The 19,004-nt window shown below is 39.1% G+C and overlaps 1 protein-coding gene across 2 annotated transcripts in view; it reads left to right on the top strand.

Moving 5' to 3' along the window:
- CLYBL (citramalyl-CoA lyase) overlaps window positions 1-19,004 on the top strand; it is a 260,937-nt gene that overhangs the window by 144,106 nt on the left and 97,827 nt on the right. For both annotated transcript variants that reach the window (XM_042460092.1, XM_042460093.1), the window contains exon 2: window positions 12,728-12,920. In XM_042460092.1, coding sequence (XP_042316026.1) covers window positions 12,728-12,920 — 193 coding nt within the window. The remainder of the gene's footprint in view (window positions 1-12,727; window positions 12,921-19,004) is intronic.

Raw genomic sequence — 19,004 nt, 5'->3', positions numbered from 1 at the left:
ATGCTGCACATTTTGTTTCTTGTACGTGCTGCAAGCTATTATTATTATTATTATTATTATTATTATTATTATTATTACATTACTGGGACCTTCCGGGTACCCTCACAAAACAACATTTCTGTACATTGAACCATCAGAAGGCAAAGATGATACCATCTCAGCCCCTCATGTAGACAATTTTGGAGTATGTTGGATTTTGAAATACCGGATGAGAGAGACTCAACCGGTAGTACTGTATTGTAGATTAGAGCTGTGGAAGCTTTGACTTTTCACATGGTTTGGCATTCAGCTCCCACCATCCCCACTCAGCATGGCCAATGGTAAAGAATTGTTGCAGGGCCAAAGGTTCCCAATTCCCATTGTAAAATGAAATACTTCTAAACCATATTTGGGTTCATTGTTCCAGATATTCAACACCAATGTGAAATGGACAAAGTTCTAAAATCTTGGACTGCAAAATACTTCTTAGGCTCAATTGTAGTGTTGTGATTTATTGTAGTGCCTGAGAAGCTGCACTGTGAACTTCGAAGGCTCTAGTTCAGCCTGGTTTCCACACTGCAGAAATAAAGTGGTTCGACGCCACTTTAACTGCCATGACTCTATCCTGTGGAATACTGTACTGGGATTTGTAGTTTGGTGAGGTTTTAAGCATGGTATGTCAGAGAGCCCTGGTGTCTCACCAAACAATAAATCCTAGGATTCCAAAGGACTGAGTCATTGCAGTTAAAGTGATATCAAACTGCATTATTTCTGCAGTGTGGCAACAACCTCTAAGTCTCATTAATTTATTCTCTCAGCCTCATCAGCCAAATGGGGATAATACTACTGACCTGCCTCATAGGACTTTTGTAAAGACCATTGAGAACGTTCTGTGAAACTTTTGGACCAGGATTATTTCCACGATAGCATCAGCTACATTTTGAAGGCCTTGATCCTCAGTCCTGAGATTTGATTCTCTAGTAAACAGATCATTAGAATAGCACATAATTAATGTTGCACTGTCTTGGCATTTGGGCATTATATGCAGTGCAAATATTTTGGTATATGATGCCACTTTGGTGCTCTTATAAAATGAATCCATCTTGCTACAGTTCTTTTGGGGCACAGTCCTGGAACTTAATGCTGTACCTTGATTAATATGTCTGTAACGATTATTAAAAGATTTCTGTAAAGAGTCAGTGAAGTGTGAAATCTATAGTAAACTCATGGGATATAATATAATTCTTTTCTAGTTAGCGTGACTAGCATATGATTTTCCATTTGTATAATTAAAAGGCTTGGAAAGTAATTGCAATAAGAGACTGACTCTTGGGACAAAAAGAAAGGGGGAAGGTTCTTTATTTATTGCTAATTGAGAATTTTTCAGCCATGGGGACTTGTTAAAATATTGTTGTACTGTAGCTAAGACTTACTGTATTACAGATAAAATTATATTTTATTAAATATATGTGAATATTGATTTATACATTTTTGTGCTTAGTTCTTGGATATGGAGGATTATTGAATGGACTTAAGTCATTTTAAGGTTTTAAGAAATTTTGTAGGAAATAGAATTTCTATTAATCCAGTATGGAAATATGATTACTGTTCTGGATATTAGCACAGACCTTTCTGAGTCACACCAATGCCTGAATAGTTCAGTATTCTAGTTTTTTTACAACCGTATGAGTGGATACTCACAAAATAAAATGCCATTGACATCCTGTTCCAGTTTCTTTCTTCTGTATGGTTATTGGAAGCAGACTATCTTAGACAATTCAGCTGGTATTTAGCTAATGTGCTTGCAGATACTATTAGATATTAGCATTAGGTATTTAAGCTAATGGTGCACTTTTCAAAATTCAGATGAAACCACGTAGACTGATTTTTGGTTAAAGAGGTCAGTGGATTGGATGCAGACTAGGACTTCATCAACACTACAGAATTAATACAGTTTGACACCACTTTAACTGCTATGGCTCAGTGCTGTTGAATTCTGGAATTTGCAGTTTCATGAGATATTTAGACTTCTCTATGAGAGAAGTCCGATGCCACAACAAACTACAAATCTAAGATTTCATGACAGTTAAAGCACTGTCAAGCTGCATTAATTTTGCAGTGTGTCACCTGCCTTAGAAACAATTATAAAATGTATGCGTATGCTCCTTCAAGTCGCCTGTTAACTTACGGCGACCCATGAATTTCATAGGGTTTTCTTAGGCAAGAAATACTCAGAAGTGGACTTGCCAGTTCCTTCCTCTGAAATATAGCCTACATCATCTAGTATGCATTAGCTGTCTCCCATCCAAGTATTAACCAGGGCTGACCCTGTTTAATTTCCAAGATCAAATTGAATCGGGTGTCTTTAGGGTATTTCGACCCTAGCTTTTATAATAGAAATTCAGTGAATGTATTCTAACTGTGAAGAGCGAGTGTGGTGTAGTGGTTTGAACAATGGACTAGGTTTAGGATTCTGGAGACCAGGTTTCAAATCCTGGCTTGGCCATGTAATCTAACTGGGTGAGCCTGAATAAGCCACACTCTCTCAGCCTCAGAGGATGGCAATAGCATCCCTCCTCTGAAGAAACTTGCCAAGAAACCCCATGATAGGTTCATTTTGGAGTTGTCATAAGTCAGAAATGGCTTGAAGACACACAGCAACAATTCTACTGTGAATAAGTGCCAGACCCTCGTTACCAATAAGTGACACTTTGGCAAAAGCTCTGCCTATGTGTTGTAAACCAGTGGATCTCAGTATAAAGTCCCTGGGTGTTCTGGAGGTCTAGCCCTCATCATCTTCAGCCATCATAACCAGTGGCCAAGGATAGTGGTACTTGTAGTCCAGTATCACCCTGGGATCAGAGATTGGGAACCATCAGTGTAAACCACAGGCTGGCTTCCTCAGTATTTGCAGAGAAACCTTTCTACACATGGCTTCATTTTAATGTCAGACTTCATAGCATTTCAGTGGCTAGTCTTAGATCTGAGGAGGCCTCATAGCCTTCATTATAGATGAACTTTGGTACAGGAATTCAAATGGTATCCAAAAAGAATGCAAAGTATTGTCCTATATTTTCCTATGTGTAAAATATGGGCAGAAAGAAAAAAAAGAGAGATAGAAATGAAGTATTTCACCCCTTATATACTGTGCGAACCTTCCCCATCCTAGCACTTTCTAGATGTTTAGGACTACACCTTTTTTTATTCTCCTACAGCATGGCCAATGGAAATAGTAGTGCAGAATCTCTGGAAGGTGTCAGAGTTGAGAGCACATTGGACATTGATAGAACTATTATATTTATATAAACACAGAGAGAATCTAACATTTGAGGATGTGAAAACAGCAGCTCCCTGAAATTTTGGATTGTGGGTGGAATTGAATTCATTGTTAGATATTTTGTTTGAAGTACATATATTGGCCCAGTGATATTACTGTTTTTTTCAGATATGTAAAATATTTCAAAGCTTTCTACTAGGTCAAATACCCTCCTAAGATGTCTTCCTAGGATGTGTTAAAGTACAATTAGTCATTAAAATAAATGAAAATAAGTACCATCACATCATATCTTAAAACTAGGACACAGTTATACAAGTGGACCAAAGTATAAAAATAGCAGAACTTTGTGGCATAAAAATAATTAAAACTAGAGGAGCCTCAAGACCTTAAAATACAATTTAAATCAGTAAATCGTCTTCTGCTACCATTCTATGATGGCTTGGCTAAACAGAAGCAAATAAATAAATAAATAAATAAATATCCAAAAAGCAAAGCCTGATTTTGCCATCATGTATAAGGAACACCATTTTACTTCCCACTGTATATAATGGGACTTGAGCATCCGTGGATTTTGGTATCCAAGGAGGGTTCTGGAACCAAACCCCAGCAAATACCAAGGGCCCACTGTATATGTAAACTTGTCTCACTTATTGATTTAAATGGGTTAAGGCATCCTTAATCCTTATGCTGAATGACAACAGCATAAAAGTCATTTATGAGAAACATAGGGCCAAAACAGACCAGCAAAAACTGCTGGCTTCAGGGTGGCGGGCCGTATGCACACTGCACACCCCAATGCCACCACCAAGCTGGCATTACACCACCCTGCTGACCACAAAGCAGGAGGCATTATGGCGTTTCTGGAGCATGGCATTTACACACACCAGGCTGCAGTAACATGGAAAAAATGTCGCTGTAGTGTAAAGGGCGCCTTTTTTCCACCCCCCAAAGAATGGCTTTTCGAGCCAGAAAAACACTGAATTTGGGGGGGTGGGTTGACGCAATCACGATGTGGTGCTCAAAGGCACAGCATTTAGCCGTCTGTTTTGGCCCTCAATCTGGAGGGTTTTCTGACTACAGTGTGATTCCAATGTATCACCAGTATGGGTACAACTGTGTCACATGTCTACAGGAGTATTTGTGAGTACAGGATTGAGGTTATTCCTCAGTGCAAAAACACCTAAAGTGAGAAAAGCCATGTTCACATTTAAAATTCAGATTTATATTCTCATATATAAGTCAAGAAATTTATGCCCCAAAATTGTCCTTTAAATCCCAGGTTGACTTATTTTTGGATCAGTATGGTAATATGATAGCAGCTCTTTGAGATTTCCCCATACAGACAGGAGAGCAGTTTCTTTCTCTTTTGAGCCAAGCAGAAAGTCCTGGGTGATTAATTGCTTTTAAACAAACAGAGTCCCTCTCCCACCCGCTCTGCTGCTGTTTGGAGAGTGAAGGATTAAACGAAAGCTGAAACAAAAAGCCTCAATTAAAAAGCCTCTTGCCATGGGCACACATACACACACTGAAGGAGCTCCACGTTTTACCCTCGACTTATAGCAGAATCCATAATTTTGACCCTAAAACCTGCCCTTGACTTTTACATGAGGTCAACATATAGTGGGGTATATGTGATACTTTAAACAGACTGCATGAAAAAAATTCTTGCAAAAATATATATATATAATAAAAATAAGTAAAACTATTTTATGTCTTTAAAATACTTTTTTTTTGGTCTTCTAAAATCTTGTGCTTGGCAGGTGCCTGAAATTTGGAGGCCATTGTTTATATTACAGCTCTTCAGGTCACAGTGCCATAAAGTGCTTACTTTGTAGGTTTAGATGTAAGTGAATTCTGTAACAAAATATGAATCAGAAGAATAAAATACCCCTGTGTGGTTGGGTATGGGTTCATTCTAGAGCTTGCAATAATTTTGAAATTAACCAAGACGTAACTTAGTTCCAACTTGACTTAACAAATACTGTCTTTGCTGCTTTTACAGTTTAACTGTGATATTTTAGTTACTGTTATAGTTATGGCTAACTAAACATAGCTCAAATGCTGGCTTGTGGTCTGTTGTGGGTATTCAGATGGTAACTATATGGATGAGAGGCGAGTAACTGTTATACTGCAGGTCCAGTGGCTTGTAACATTCAAGTGTCTTTTAAAGTACTGTAGTCCAAAGTAACTATTTTAATTACTTTTGAAGAATGGAAAAAGTAAATAGTTACTTCCACAACTTTAACAGTAACTAACTCCTTCAGGAGGATGGCTTTGGGTGAAGACTAATTGATTTTTAGAAGTAAATTTCCCAGCTATGCTAATGTGTGTAGGATTTTCTCCACCTCTCTTCAGTTTTCTGTTTTACGTGAACAGAAGAAAAGATGCTTACTGTGCAGGGAAGGGCCTTTGATATTTGCAAGCCAGAGAATCAGTACCATTGAGATAATTTACTTGATGGATTAATGAAAGGTCATGAGGGTTAACACTGGTGGGTGGAATGACCTTAGTTAACTATTTAACCTAAAATAGCAGTTTGTCATTTAATGGCTAAGATCTATTATGGTAGGCCTTTGTCCATTCCTTTTTGCGGTTTAGTTATCATGCCCTGAAAAGATCCCCCTTTTGCCTATTTACCTTTGATTTTAAATTGATATTTTGCAGCATTAAAAAGGAAAAACATTTGAAGACTGTCATTATAAAATAGACTTTCTTGGCATTAGGTTCTATAGAGAGCTTACGGGGAGGTAAATGAGCTGAGAAGGTTGTAAAAGTGTCACAAAAGTTATCAGTGATTTAAGTGAAAGCCTTTGGGTTTTTCAGTTGTTTTTCCCCAGTGGTAGCACTCCGCTGCCTTGTTATGCATATTTAAAAAACAACAATAACCATGGTTAATTGCTGATTTGTAATGCACAGTTTATATATGTCTCACTTCAACATCAAATAACTAACATCCCTTTTAGGGGAGCTGACTTTGTTGTTAATTGTCATCAAGTCAACTTCGACTTATGGCAACCCTACAGAGGGTCATTTGGAGGCCTCCCTTCCCTCTCCTTTCATGGGCCACTTTGGTTTCCCAGCAGACAACTGCTTGATAGTGTGACATACTCCATTTTACTCTTTGGACATCCAAGGATTGTCATAATTGGTGATGACCTTCTTGAAAAAAATCACATTGCTATCTCTTTTCATTGTTGCCTTCTCCAGATTGTCTATCTTGTGCAGATTTATACTAGCATTCCCCAGTTGGTTTCTGTGGTTGTGTCAGACCGAAACTGTCAGGGTGATGTCTGAAGTCAACTACTTTAGGGTTCCACTTAGAGGATGACTAATCTAGGCAATTTCAAATAAAGTAACTGTCCATAGTACAGATTTCACTGTGGTTCCAAACCAGTGAAATCTTGTCCTGACATTAGGAGGAGTGAAGCAAATGCCTCCAATTGTGGATGCTGTAGAGCACCATTGGCTGCCTCCTAGCCATTTCTTAGGAAAAACACTATACGTTCTCCTGTCCTGTATCACAGAAATGTGTGTTGCAGATGACCAATCTTAGCCCTACTAAACTATACTGTTGCCCCTGGTGTGCTGGAGAAGAGTAGCACATTCCAGTGCAGAAATAAGATTTACCTGTGGGTTTATTTTTATGTTTGTAATTGAATGTAGCCCATTCTTTTCTGCTGGTCTATGACCGTTATAATGATTTTTTTTGTTCTCTAAGATTTACCTGTGGCCTCTGTACATACAGTATAGCAGGGTTGGACAACTGTGTGTGAGAAAGAAAGGGAGCAATTTTAGCCCTCTGTGGGCCATGTCAGTGCTTCACTGTGCACCAGAAATAGCTTCCAATCACCCTTTTGGCCTGGAAACGGCCCAGGGGGAGGTTGGGGAGTTCTGCAGGTGGACCCAGAAAGTAAATTGTCACTTCAGCAAGCATTTTTTTCTTTTTCTTTTGGGCATTTTTAGGGCTAAAAAACAACAATAGGGTTTACCAGGAAGGTTTGGAGGACCACAAAGGTGGGGTTTGGGTTGCATATGGATCAGGGGCTGCGTTTTCTTCAGCTTTGCAATAGAAGGTGAGACTATCTTGTCTTTTGCCTCCCGGAGCCAAATGCTTTCACAGGGGTCCTCTAAGACCATTGGAAACCAGTGGCAAAATTACAGTTATGAAGTACAGTAGTCACGGAAATAATGTTATGGTTGGGGGAGGTCACCACAACTTGAGGAACTGTATTAAAGAGTCGTGCCATTAGGAAAGTTGAGAACTGCTGTTTTAGCAGAACCCATCTTTATTTGCAGAATGTAATAGAAGTCATCCCTCATGTTGAAACCATTGTGAACTGAATCATCTTTCTAAATTCTCTTGCTCCTTTTTCTTTTTAAAAGCTCTCATTTATCTTCTAATCTTGTATTGCCAAAAAGGAAACATTTTGTCATTTCTCAAAAATATTAAGGAATATATAAACCCCTATGTAAGCTGTACGTGTAAAGAGTTGCTTGCATGTTTTAGTTTCTGATTCAATTCAAATAGGAAGCACTGATTAACGAACTAGTATCTAGATGTGAAACATGTTGCTTCCTTAACTGGCAGCCAAATTAATCAGTTAAATTTAAGATTATAAATTGTCCAGTAGATCCCTTTGGAGTCAATATTTTAAGTAAATTTGAACTGACAAACTGGAAAATGCCAAATTTTTCTTAAGTTATTTATAGTGAAACTAAACTGTATCTTGAACAACTGGATATCTTGAATAAAAAACATTAAGGATTATCCAGCTATTTTATGTAGGCTGTTTTGTTTTACATTTGCAAGGAGCTGAGGTTTCCTTTACAACATCAGCTTGCTTCTTTTTCTCTTGATATTTTTATTTCCCTTTCATATGGACTTTTGTAGGTTCTTGTCACTTCAAACATTTAGAGGTCCCTCCTCTTTTCTTTTGCTTTACAATACACACTAGGAAAGAGGGCCTCCCCTCTTTTTCTCTCTCCATTCCTTTTTTTGCATATTCCTCCTCTTGATCTGTGCCATATTGTAGCTGACCAGATTTAAAACATTACAGTATTTAGGAACCCCACAGTGCCATTTTATATGTTTGGACCAGGAACGTGCCCCTGGCAAATAACTACCTGAATTTCTTTTAATTGCACAATATAGATGCATTTACTTCAGGTTCTTTTTCACTGATGCTGTAAGGCAATTGTAACCATGGATAATGGGATTAAGTACCTCTTGAAGTGACTTTAGCTTCTTGTGTGAACAAAGGGAGAGAAGAGAACACTTAGCCCCTTTTTGAGTAAGTAGCTTTTTCCTCCACCAGCCTATGAAAGAAATACAATTAACAAACATTATTCCCAGAGGTAAATTGAAATGTACATGCAGACAAGAGCTGCTCTTGACTGCAATTAGACATATATGATCTGAGATATTTTAGCCATTCATTAGGGCTAATTCTCTGAGAAACAAGCCATCAGGAGAAAATGATTAAAATGTTAGGCCGATAACCAGGATTATTAGGGAGCAAGAATCCATTTATTCTGCAGCTGTATCAATAAAACACTGAAAAGTAGCTATGAATTCCCTGATTGTTTAATTGGATCAGTTGCATTTGCTCAAAGCTTGTTGGTGTTTTTATCATCCCATCATAGAGACCTGTTATGCAGAGTTTTGTAATTTTATATCACCACCAACACTTGGTGAACTCTGAAAATCTAGAGACAGGGATAAGGAATATAGAACGTGAGTCAGAGCATTGGTCCATCTAGCCCAGTATTGTTGCCTCGGATATTGGTGACCTGCCAGGGTTTCAGACAGGAGTTTAGAGTATTTATACCCACCCTTCAGCCAGAAAGCCTCCCAGAAATTATTATTTTGGCAGTTCCCTGCCCTAGGTTTACAATCGAGACAAGACATTCAAGGAAGAGAGGATGGCCATGGGAGAAGGGATTAAGTCTAGCAGATTCTGGTTGCTCTTCTCTTCCTTAGACAACAAATGGCAGCAGTTGGTGTGAAGAGAGGGTCTCTCACCAGCTGATGAACCAAGATGCGACCATTTTATGTTGACCATAAGATACACTCCAAAGTCCTTATTATGGCAATAGCTTCCCTTAGGACAACCAGACACATACACAGTTCCTTGTATAAGCTTTTGAAACACACATACTTCTTTGTCTAGGGAGCCCTGGTGGTGCAGTGGTTAAATGCCTGTAGTGCAGCCACAAGGTTGCAAGTTTGATCCCAAGGCTCCAAGGTAGACTCAGCCTTCCATCCTTTCATAGGTTGGTAAAATGAGTACCCAGTTTGTTGGGGGCAGATTGTAAACCAATTAGAGACTGTTGAGTTGACTGATAAGCAGTATAGAAATGTAAATGCTGTTGATATTGCTATTATCAGACAAAGATTTTTTGAAAGACAAGCAAACAGGATGGGCCGGGGAGAAGAAGAATTATATTAGAGTCACACTGTTTTCATGCTGTTTGGGATGGTAAGGAGGAAGTGTCTGTAAACTATCATAGCAGACCACGTATATAAATATCATCATTTTTCATCTCACTTTCCTCTCCATTTTTTTTATTGGCCTGATGATGTGTGTGTATTTCAAAAGCTTGCCCAAGGAATTGTATTTGTGTTCAGTTGGCGTAATGAAATCTAGTGCCTCAATATGGACTTTGAAACTGCTTTTACCTGTTGGTCTCTCAGCCAAGAACTACCAGCTCCAGAAGTTAGACAAAACTGGATATGTGCAGGGTATTATTCTATGAGGAAATGTAGCACTCTTTCTTAATCTTTCTGAAGCAGTAGGGGGCAATTTCTACAGGTTTGCAGAATTCTTCTCTAGTTGGCTGCTTTGTAAGTGCGGAGTTTTGAGGTTTTACAGAAGAGCTAAGCCTTTAACTATGAAGCTGCAGAATAGTATCTGTGTACTTGGGTTTTGTGTAGCTCACTGTTAATGCAGTGGGCCCTTGATAATTGCTGGGATTTAGTTATAGGACACACATACACCCCCATACCAAAATCCATGGATGCACAAGTTTGATTATTTACAATAGGCTAGTAAAATGGTTTCCCTTATATAAAATGGCAAAATCATGGTTTGCTGTTGTTGTTGTTGTTGTTGTTAGGAATATTTTCAAGGCATGGATGGATGAATCTATGGGTGCAGAATCTGAGAATATGGAGGACCAATTGTAACATTAAAGCTAACAATAAAAAAGTGTTCTAGAGCACAGATGCAGTAAATTTTCTAGAGAGGTAATTAGGCCATTGGGTAAGAATGGTGTTAAAAGTATATACAAGGAGGATAAAGAGGTTGCCAAGAAGCTAAGTTAATTCTTTCAGTTTCTCTTCATCGCAGAAGATGTGGGGCAGGTGCTCATGCCCATCCTTATACTTTCACAAAGTAAGCTTAAGAAACAGAAGTAAATAGTGAGGACAAAAAGATGAGGTTTTATGTATGAATGAATTTGATTTATATCCCACTTTTTGTCCTAAATGGGATGCAAAATGGCTTACAGTATAAATCTGTTGTTCTTGTGCGCTCTCAAGTTGTTTCCAACTTATGGTGACCCTATCATGGAGTTTCCTTTGTTTGGAGGAGATTTGCCATTGCCTTCCCCCAAGGTTCAAAGCAAGTGACTTGTAGAGCATCTAAAACAATATGGAATGCAGAATTTTAAAAAGCATTATATCATGTGTTCAATGAAAGCCATATTTTTAAAACATTAAAATTTAAAACATTTAAATATGCACATTACATACTTAAAACAGCACACACAATTATACATTAGTCCACCATAGTCAGGCAAAGCTGAAGGCCTACTTATACAAGAAAGTCTCTTAGGCTTCTGCTGAAAAGACAGCAAAGAAGGGGCAGATGGAACCTCACTCAGGAAAGAGTTTCAAAGCTTAGAAAGAGCCAGAGGACCCATGGAGAAGATTCTCTTCTGTGGCCTGTTACAGACAGGCCAAAATAATGCTGCTTTGAGTCACTTTGGAGGTATGCTATTTCAATGATGCATGTGTCCTAAGAGTCCAAAAACCACACCAAAGCTGCACTGCAGTCCTTAGGACTGGAGTGTGCCTTTGGTGCGGCTTTTGGAATCTTAGGATGCATGCATCATTGAAATACCATACCTCCAAAGTGACTCGAAACAGCTTTATTTTGGCCTGTCTGTAACAGGCCTGTGTCTTCTCCAGCTGAGCCTGAAATGTTGGGGATGGATAGAGAGAAAGCCCTCTTTCAAAGGCTGTAAGACTTAGGTAGGCATATATTTTTGACTTTTGCAACAAATTGAAAAGAAAAGAAAAACCTTGGATGGTAACCATTCAAGTTCTCTTAATGCAAATGCATTTTTTTCATCTTCTAAAACAAAGTAACATGTCCTTAAGTTCAGTGCTCTTAAAAGGTCCCAAAGCACTCTTTTGTTTTGTGTTCTAAGCTTTTAAATAAATGTTTTGCATTTTGTTTGTTGAAAGATAGCTAAAATAATAACCTTTTTAGTTACATTAAAAATAATCAAAATGTTACGCACAGCTGGGCTTTAGTACTGTACAAGGCACACTTTAAGAGGGCCATGCGTATTCTGTAAATGTAAAAGTAGCTGAAACAGTTACAGTCGCATCACAAAAGGAATGCTATTATCCATCATTACATTGCATTACATTAATATAACTTAGTTATGCCCAGTTATGCAATCTGCTGCTTCCATTTGCTGATGACACCAGGTTACTTAATGCAGCGTCAATAAAGCGCTCCAGCACTTTCTCATCAAACTGGGCCAGTGAGCATCTGATGTTAACTGACCAAAAACCAAGGTCTTGCAGTTTGGGGAAATAGCTTGAGGAAAATGAAACCTACCTCTGTGTGTTTGTGCACGCGTACCTTCAAGCCTCCTGTCAACTTGTGGTGACCCCATGAATTTCATAGAGTTTTCTTAAGCAAGGAATATCCAGAGGTGGTTTTGCCAGTTTCTTCCTCTGAAATATAGACTATGTTGTCTTCCAACTCTACGATTCTATGAGTCTATGTTTCCTAAGCTTCTGTTATGCCTAGAAATGGCTCAACAAAGTGGGGGAAATGCCTTCTTGTCAAAATAGTCCTGGAAAAATAATAATAGTGGGGCTTTATGACTGTATTGGTTTCAATTCTGTTTACTGTGCATCCATAGCCATGAGCAGTTTGCCAGTTAGAGTAAATCAATATTAGACAAATGTTAACTGGCCTCTCACAAGGATGATGTTAACTGAACATGGGACATATTAGACCTCTTCAGGCACACTTGGATTAGAAACACAAGGATAGAGGCACGTTAGCTCTGTCCTTCTTTCCCTGATTTCATTGCCCTCTGCACATATTGAGTGACAATCCAGAGTGGAGTGTCACCTCTGCCCACCTCTACACTAAACAGGTTTCTTTAAAAAAAACAATGGAAGTGTTTAGTACTGTTGGGAAATTGATTGAAATTGTCTTTTTACAGGAGTTCTCTTCTGCCTGTTTCTGTTCCTGTTCCAAAGCCTGATTATCACTTGACACACACTCGTAGCTACATACCTCGGAGAGCTGTCCTGTATGTGCCTGCGGATGATGTGAGAAAGATACAAAAAATTTCATCTCTCAATGTGGATTGTGCTGTGCTGGATTGTGAAGATGGTGTTGCCCTAAACAGAAAGGTAAGCAGTACTTTATCCTTCAAGTGTAGCCGTACTACTGCAAGGTATAATAAAACTGCACTGCCAACAACTAAGCAAACCATAGTTTGCCCTGGCTCTATCCTTTGCAAACCAGGAGCCTGGCAAAATTACTTTTTGGTACTATATCTCCCAGACTCCTCCACCTAGCATGGCCACTGCTGGCTGGGGCATTCTGTGAGTTATTGTTGAAAAAACTTTCCCAAACTCTGTTTATGCAATTACAGTGGCTTGAAAAATGACCACAGTATCATGGCAGCAATATCTCCACCAGGATGAGTGCCACCAGATGGAAAACCCAATGGTGAATCCTGCTAAAAGTACTTATGTAAGGGTCAGCCAGTCTCCGGAAAATAGCATGTTTTTTCTGACAAGCGAGATAATTCAGACAAGCAAGAATTCAAATACATTGTGCATCCTGAAGAATTAGGAAGACAGTGATCTTTGCACATTATGAACATTGTAAACATTCACCAGCTAAGTATAGACTTGCAGATTCTCTGTGCCATTCTGTCATCCTGACCTTGCTCCAGGTTAGTGGTATTATGTATTCCTTCCTATTATGTACCCACAAGCTAAACTGCATGCTCAAGAATGAAAATACTTGGATTAAAATTTAGAGGGGAAGGGATGGGTATTGAATTTCATATTGAACTAAGAATGCAATCCATAGCTTTACCCACTTTAGTTCTCATTCTGTCCACTTTGGACTCTGGCAATGTTCAGAAATTTAAAAATTACTCTTTTTGAAACTAATTCACTACTTATCATAGTGTTTTAAATGTAGTTCATTGCTGTGCTTCACTACATTGTTTTAAAAAGTATCTAACTGTAAATTTGTTACAGTTCTCATTATTTTTTTCATTGTGTGTGTCTTTCAAGTTTCCTGTTGATGTATGGTGACCCCATAAATTTCACAGAATTTTCTTAGGCAAGGAATACTCAGAGGAGGTTTTGCCATTTTCTTCTTTTGACATATACCCTACAGCACCTCATATTTCTTAGCAGTCCTCCATCTAAGTACTGACCAAGGCTGAACCTGCTTAACTTCCAAGATATGGTTCCTTTAGGGTATTTAGGCCCATTAATTTAGGTGGGAGAAACTCTTAAGATGAAGAGAATGTCATAAAACCTTTATAAATTCCTGTCTAAATGCCTCTGAAAAAAACTTCTATAGTTCTGTTTCTTATATTAATAACTTTGGCGTGGTACAGACCACCCCACCCAAAAAGGGTGGCCTGCCGGCACCTCTTTTTCCACCAGAGGGAAGCCACAGCCGCCAAACTGGGCCTTTGTTACAACCTGTTAAAGTATGTTTAGATTCACAGAATAGAATCATAGAGTTTGATTATGTAATTTCATTGTTCCCTTTTTAAAGTATCTCAAACCCCGAAATAACTTGTTACATGCAATTTAGTTACATGTCACTCTAAGATTACTCTGGACAAGTGGCTATTGACAGAACAGAACATGGAGAAGCAGAATAGTTGCCAAATGGCAAAGGGGTCAGACAAGGTTGCATCCTATCACCCTACCTATTCAACTTATATGCAGAACATATTGTAAGGAAAGCAGGCTTGGAGGCGGAAGGGGGAGGAATGAAAATAGGAGGAAAAAATATCAATAATCTGAGATATGCTAATGACACCATAATACTAGCAGAAAACCTCACAGATCTGGGACAACTTCTGTAATAAGGAAAGATCAAAGAAGAAAATGCAAAGGCAGGCTTACTGTTGAACATAAAGAAGACAAAAATACTGACCACAGAGAACTTACACACATTCAAACTAAACAATGAGGAAATAGAAATAGTAAAAGAATTCTCATATTTGAGATCAAACATGGATCAGAACAGGGACTGCAGCCAGGAAATCAGAAGATTAAGAATGGGGAGAGCAGGTATGAAAGAACTAGAAAAGATCCTAAAATGCAAAGATATGCAACTGAGCACAAAAGTCAGAATCATACAAGCCATTGTATTCTCTATACTATGTATGGATGTGAGAGCTGGACAGTTAAGAAAGAAGATAGGAAGAAAATTAATTCATTCGAGATGTGGTGCTGGAGAAGAGTGCTGAGGATTCCACAGACAGCCAAAAAAACAAACAAATGGGTACTGGAGCAGATCAAGCCAGAAGTATCCCTAGATGTCAAGATGACAAAACTTAGATGGTCATACTTTGGACATATCATGAGAAGGCATGAATCACTGGATAAAACAACATTGGGAAAGGTAGAAGGAAATAGAAAGAGAGGAAGGCCACATGCTAGATGGATGGACTTTATGAAAGAGACCACGGATATGAGTTTGCAGGAGCTGGGCAGAGCAGTAGAGAACAGGGAGTCCTGGAGATGTCTCATCACCAGGGTCGCCATGGGTTGAGATCTACACGAAGGCAGTTAACATCAACAAACTCTGAGATCCACACATACCCCATCCTAGAATGTGAACCATGACAGATTTTGACCAAGATGGTGCAGATTTCAGAAGGAAAATGTTCCCTGTTACTATGATTTTAAAACATCTGGGGCTTCTGAATAGTCACTGACTTTAAAGTTGGATGTCTTCTAATCTAAACCATTGACCTGGATTACTTGGGAAACCCTGCAACTACAATTTATCTGGCAGATGGCTGCTCTGCTTTTGCTTAAATACTTCTGAGATGGTCTGTTCCACTGTGAAGCACCTCCTAACATTGGAGAGTTTCTCTTCATGGCAAGATCTGCTTTCTTGCAATTTCCACCACTTAGTTCTAGTCCTAGAACAACATTATGGAAAACTTTTCAGGAAAAGATGTTTCAGTGCAGAGAACAAGTCTGGACCATCTTCTAAATGACAGTTCAAATATTTATAGACAGTCATCATGTCTCATATTAGTCATTTCTTTTCCAGGCTAGACATACTCAGTTCTTTCAACAATTTCTCATAGGAGCTGACCATCTTGTTTCCAGTCTTCTGTGGTTCCATTCCTCTAACTGTGTATATATTGTCCTGACTCATAGAGTCTGTGCCATACAGGAACACTGCCCCCCCCCAAAAAAAAAAACACTCCTGAAAGATGCCCATCCAACCTCTGTTAAAAGATCTCAAAAGGAACCACTCTCCAAGACATTATATTCCAATACTGGACAGCTTTAACAGTTAGAAAAAAATCTTAATATTTACATGGAAAACTCTTTCCTTGTCATTTGAATCCATTGGTTCATATTCTTGTATCTGGAGCAATTCCTTCTTCAAGTGACTAGATATTTAAGGATAGGTATCATGTCTTAGTCTTCTCAAAGCTAAACATATCCTGCTCCCTAAGTCATTCCTCATAAGGTTTAATTTCCAGATCATCTTGGTCACTCTTCTCTGGACACATTCCAGCTTATTGATAGCCTTCTTGAACTGTGGTGTCCAGAATTGGACAGGCTGTTTCAGGTGAAGTTTTTAGCTACTACATCACACTATTGACTCATGTTTTACTAGGATGCCTAGATCCTTTTCACATGTTCTGCTTTCAAGCCACCGTGTCACCTGTCCTATATTTGTGCATTTCATTTTCCCCACCTAAATTTAGTACTAAGCAAAATTCTGATCCTTTCCTCTAGAGCAGTGGCTCCCAAACTGTGCTCTTTAAGGGATTTTGGACTTCACCTCTCAGAGTCCCAGACTATTGGCCAACATGGCTAAGGCTTCTGGATGCTGAAATCCAAAGTCCAAAATCTCTTAAAGGGCAAAGTTTGGGGGCCACTGCTCTACAGTATTTGCTACCATGCCCAATTTGGTGCCATCTGCAGATTTAATAAATACAGTATGTTTTCTGTTCCATCATTCACGGCCCACACAAAAATGTATTAAGCAGATTGGTGTGGCTTTTCACACCTTTTAATCTGCATTCAATTATCTTAACTTCTCCTGATCACATTCCTACCTATTTGCATTTAGTTGACCACATGCAGTGCCATTGCAAATTAAAATGGTGGGCCGGAAGGAAGTGTATGCAAATTATTTGCACCCACAAGTAACTGGCCACTGCACATTGTTGTTGTTGGTGTTGTTGTTGTTGTTGTTGTTTTGGCTGTCAGTCAAAGAGAGGAACATATTCATTTCTGGTTCTGTTGTCACATATTCCTGCTGGTGTCATTTTAGGCTGTCAATCAAAAGTCAGTAGTTGCTCTCAATCCACCCAGTCAAAACTTGGAGTAGTGGTGAAAAAGGAAGTGTTTATTTTTTTCTTGAAAGTTGCTGCTCAGGCACATAAACTCAGGAGGTTTAATGAGGATAGAAGAAGTTAATAACTGGGGGAGGGGAGGAGAGGGAAGATGCCACTGGGAGAACTCCAACCCACTCTGCCCTCCCTGCCAATTCAAAGGAGCTGAAGGACTAATTTGCAAATGCTTATTTCCTCCATTTGCATTTTGATTATGGCTCAAAATAAGCAAATCAGTAGGGGCAACCTCTGTCCACCCTCTCCCGCCAAACTAGCCACACAAAGGGTGGGTCCAGGTGCGAATTTTCTGCCCAAACTACCCCCTCCAAAATCCAGAATGCTTTAAATAGCCATGATGAGGATGATGATGATGGCGACAGGGCAAAGTATTCCTTTTTTTTTTTTTTACATTAGACAGTGAAAGAAAGCCCTATTTGTTTAAAAGATAAATTGCTTTTTCTGGCAATTTCTGGGACAAACAAATCTCAAGTCTCTCTCTGTCTCTCTCTCTCTGTCCAGAAAAGGGTCAGTCTGTGCAAAAACAGCTGGGAAGGGCCACATGTTGCCCCAGGGATGGCCTTTGCCCACCCTTAATGTAAATATACAAGCCTTTATTGGGATAGTGGAAATAGCTAATTTCTGAAATAGCCACCATACTGCTAATACTGCAGTTCTGAGTTCATTTGTTGCAGAGTATATAACTCAAGATATGTGGAGCAGGTAGTCTTATTTCTCTTTGTCATCTTCCTGAGTGAAAATAGCCTTTTCTCCTATTGCAGAGTACGTCCATTTCTATGCATCGTGCTTTCTTTTTTTCTACCAGCATGGATTGAACAGAGACTTCATTGTTCATTCCTTTATGAATCAGAGTATCACTCTTACAAGAAGGCTTTCTAGGACAGCATCTTATTCTATTGTTATAGTTCAGTCCTTTAAAGAAACAGAAATAATTCTTTACAGCTCCTTGGTAAGGTCAACATGGCAGTATTTCTGTCAGAGCTCTTCCTTTGGTACTAAATGAATAGTGGGTCGCTTCCCCCAAGGCCGAGGAGTCAAAACTAGGCACAGTGGAGTTATGGCTGTGAGTCCAGTGAGTCCTGTACACTCTGCGCAAATAGTTCTCACAAGCCAAATGACCTTTGAAATGGTTGTTCCTGATGAACAAAAGTGCAGTGGGGTCATGGTAAGTGTGCAGGTTGTGGGCAGGCCAAGTGGAAGACTCAGGAACAAAGAACAGATCTGTAGAACAGTAGCTGTCAACCCAAGGGAACCCACCCAAAGAATGCTACTTGTGCTTGGATGTCTATACTTCCACATTTATAGTCCAGAAATGAACATTTTCTTTTGTTCTTCCAGTGCTCATTATACACAGCCAGGTAATTCACTCTTGATTCCAGGAAGATTGGGCAGCAGGATGAAAACAGAGGTTTTGAAGCACACAAGGAATACTGAAAACTAGTGGTTTATGTGTGCTAGCGGTTGCCATGCTTAACTAATGAGTTCCTTCACATCAAATTATTGCTGTTGGTGGTGGTGCTGGTTGTGATAATAGTAGTATTCTGGGTAACAGTTGCCAACCTAGTTCTGGCTGACTGAAATAAATATATGCCAGAGGAGCTGAGTGTAGTGATGGATTATAAAAGGCAATCCCATAGGTAACCTGGTCCCAAACCAGGTAGGGTTTTTAATAAAGATGCCAGTCCTAAAATACTGGGTCTTGAGGAAACAAACTCTTGAGAAAAGGGCTGGCATTTAAAAAATCAATCCATGAATTAAGGATAGAGAGAAATCATACAGCATCCAAATGCTAATCAAGTACTGATACACTGAGTCATAACATTGGAAGCTAATCTTTTGAAGCTAGTAA

Source organism: Sceloporus undulatus, chromosome 3 (genome assembly GCF_019175285.1).
Source record: "Sceloporus undulatus isolate JIND9_A2432 ecotype Alabama chromosome 3, SceUnd_v1.1, whole genome shotgun sequence".
Taxonomy (NCBI): domain Eukaryota; kingdom Metazoa; phylum Chordata; class Lepidosauria; order Squamata; family Phrynosomatidae; genus Sceloporus; species Sceloporus undulatus.
Note: the sequence above shows the minus strand (reverse complement) of the source record. Positions and strands in the feature narration are given on the sequence as shown.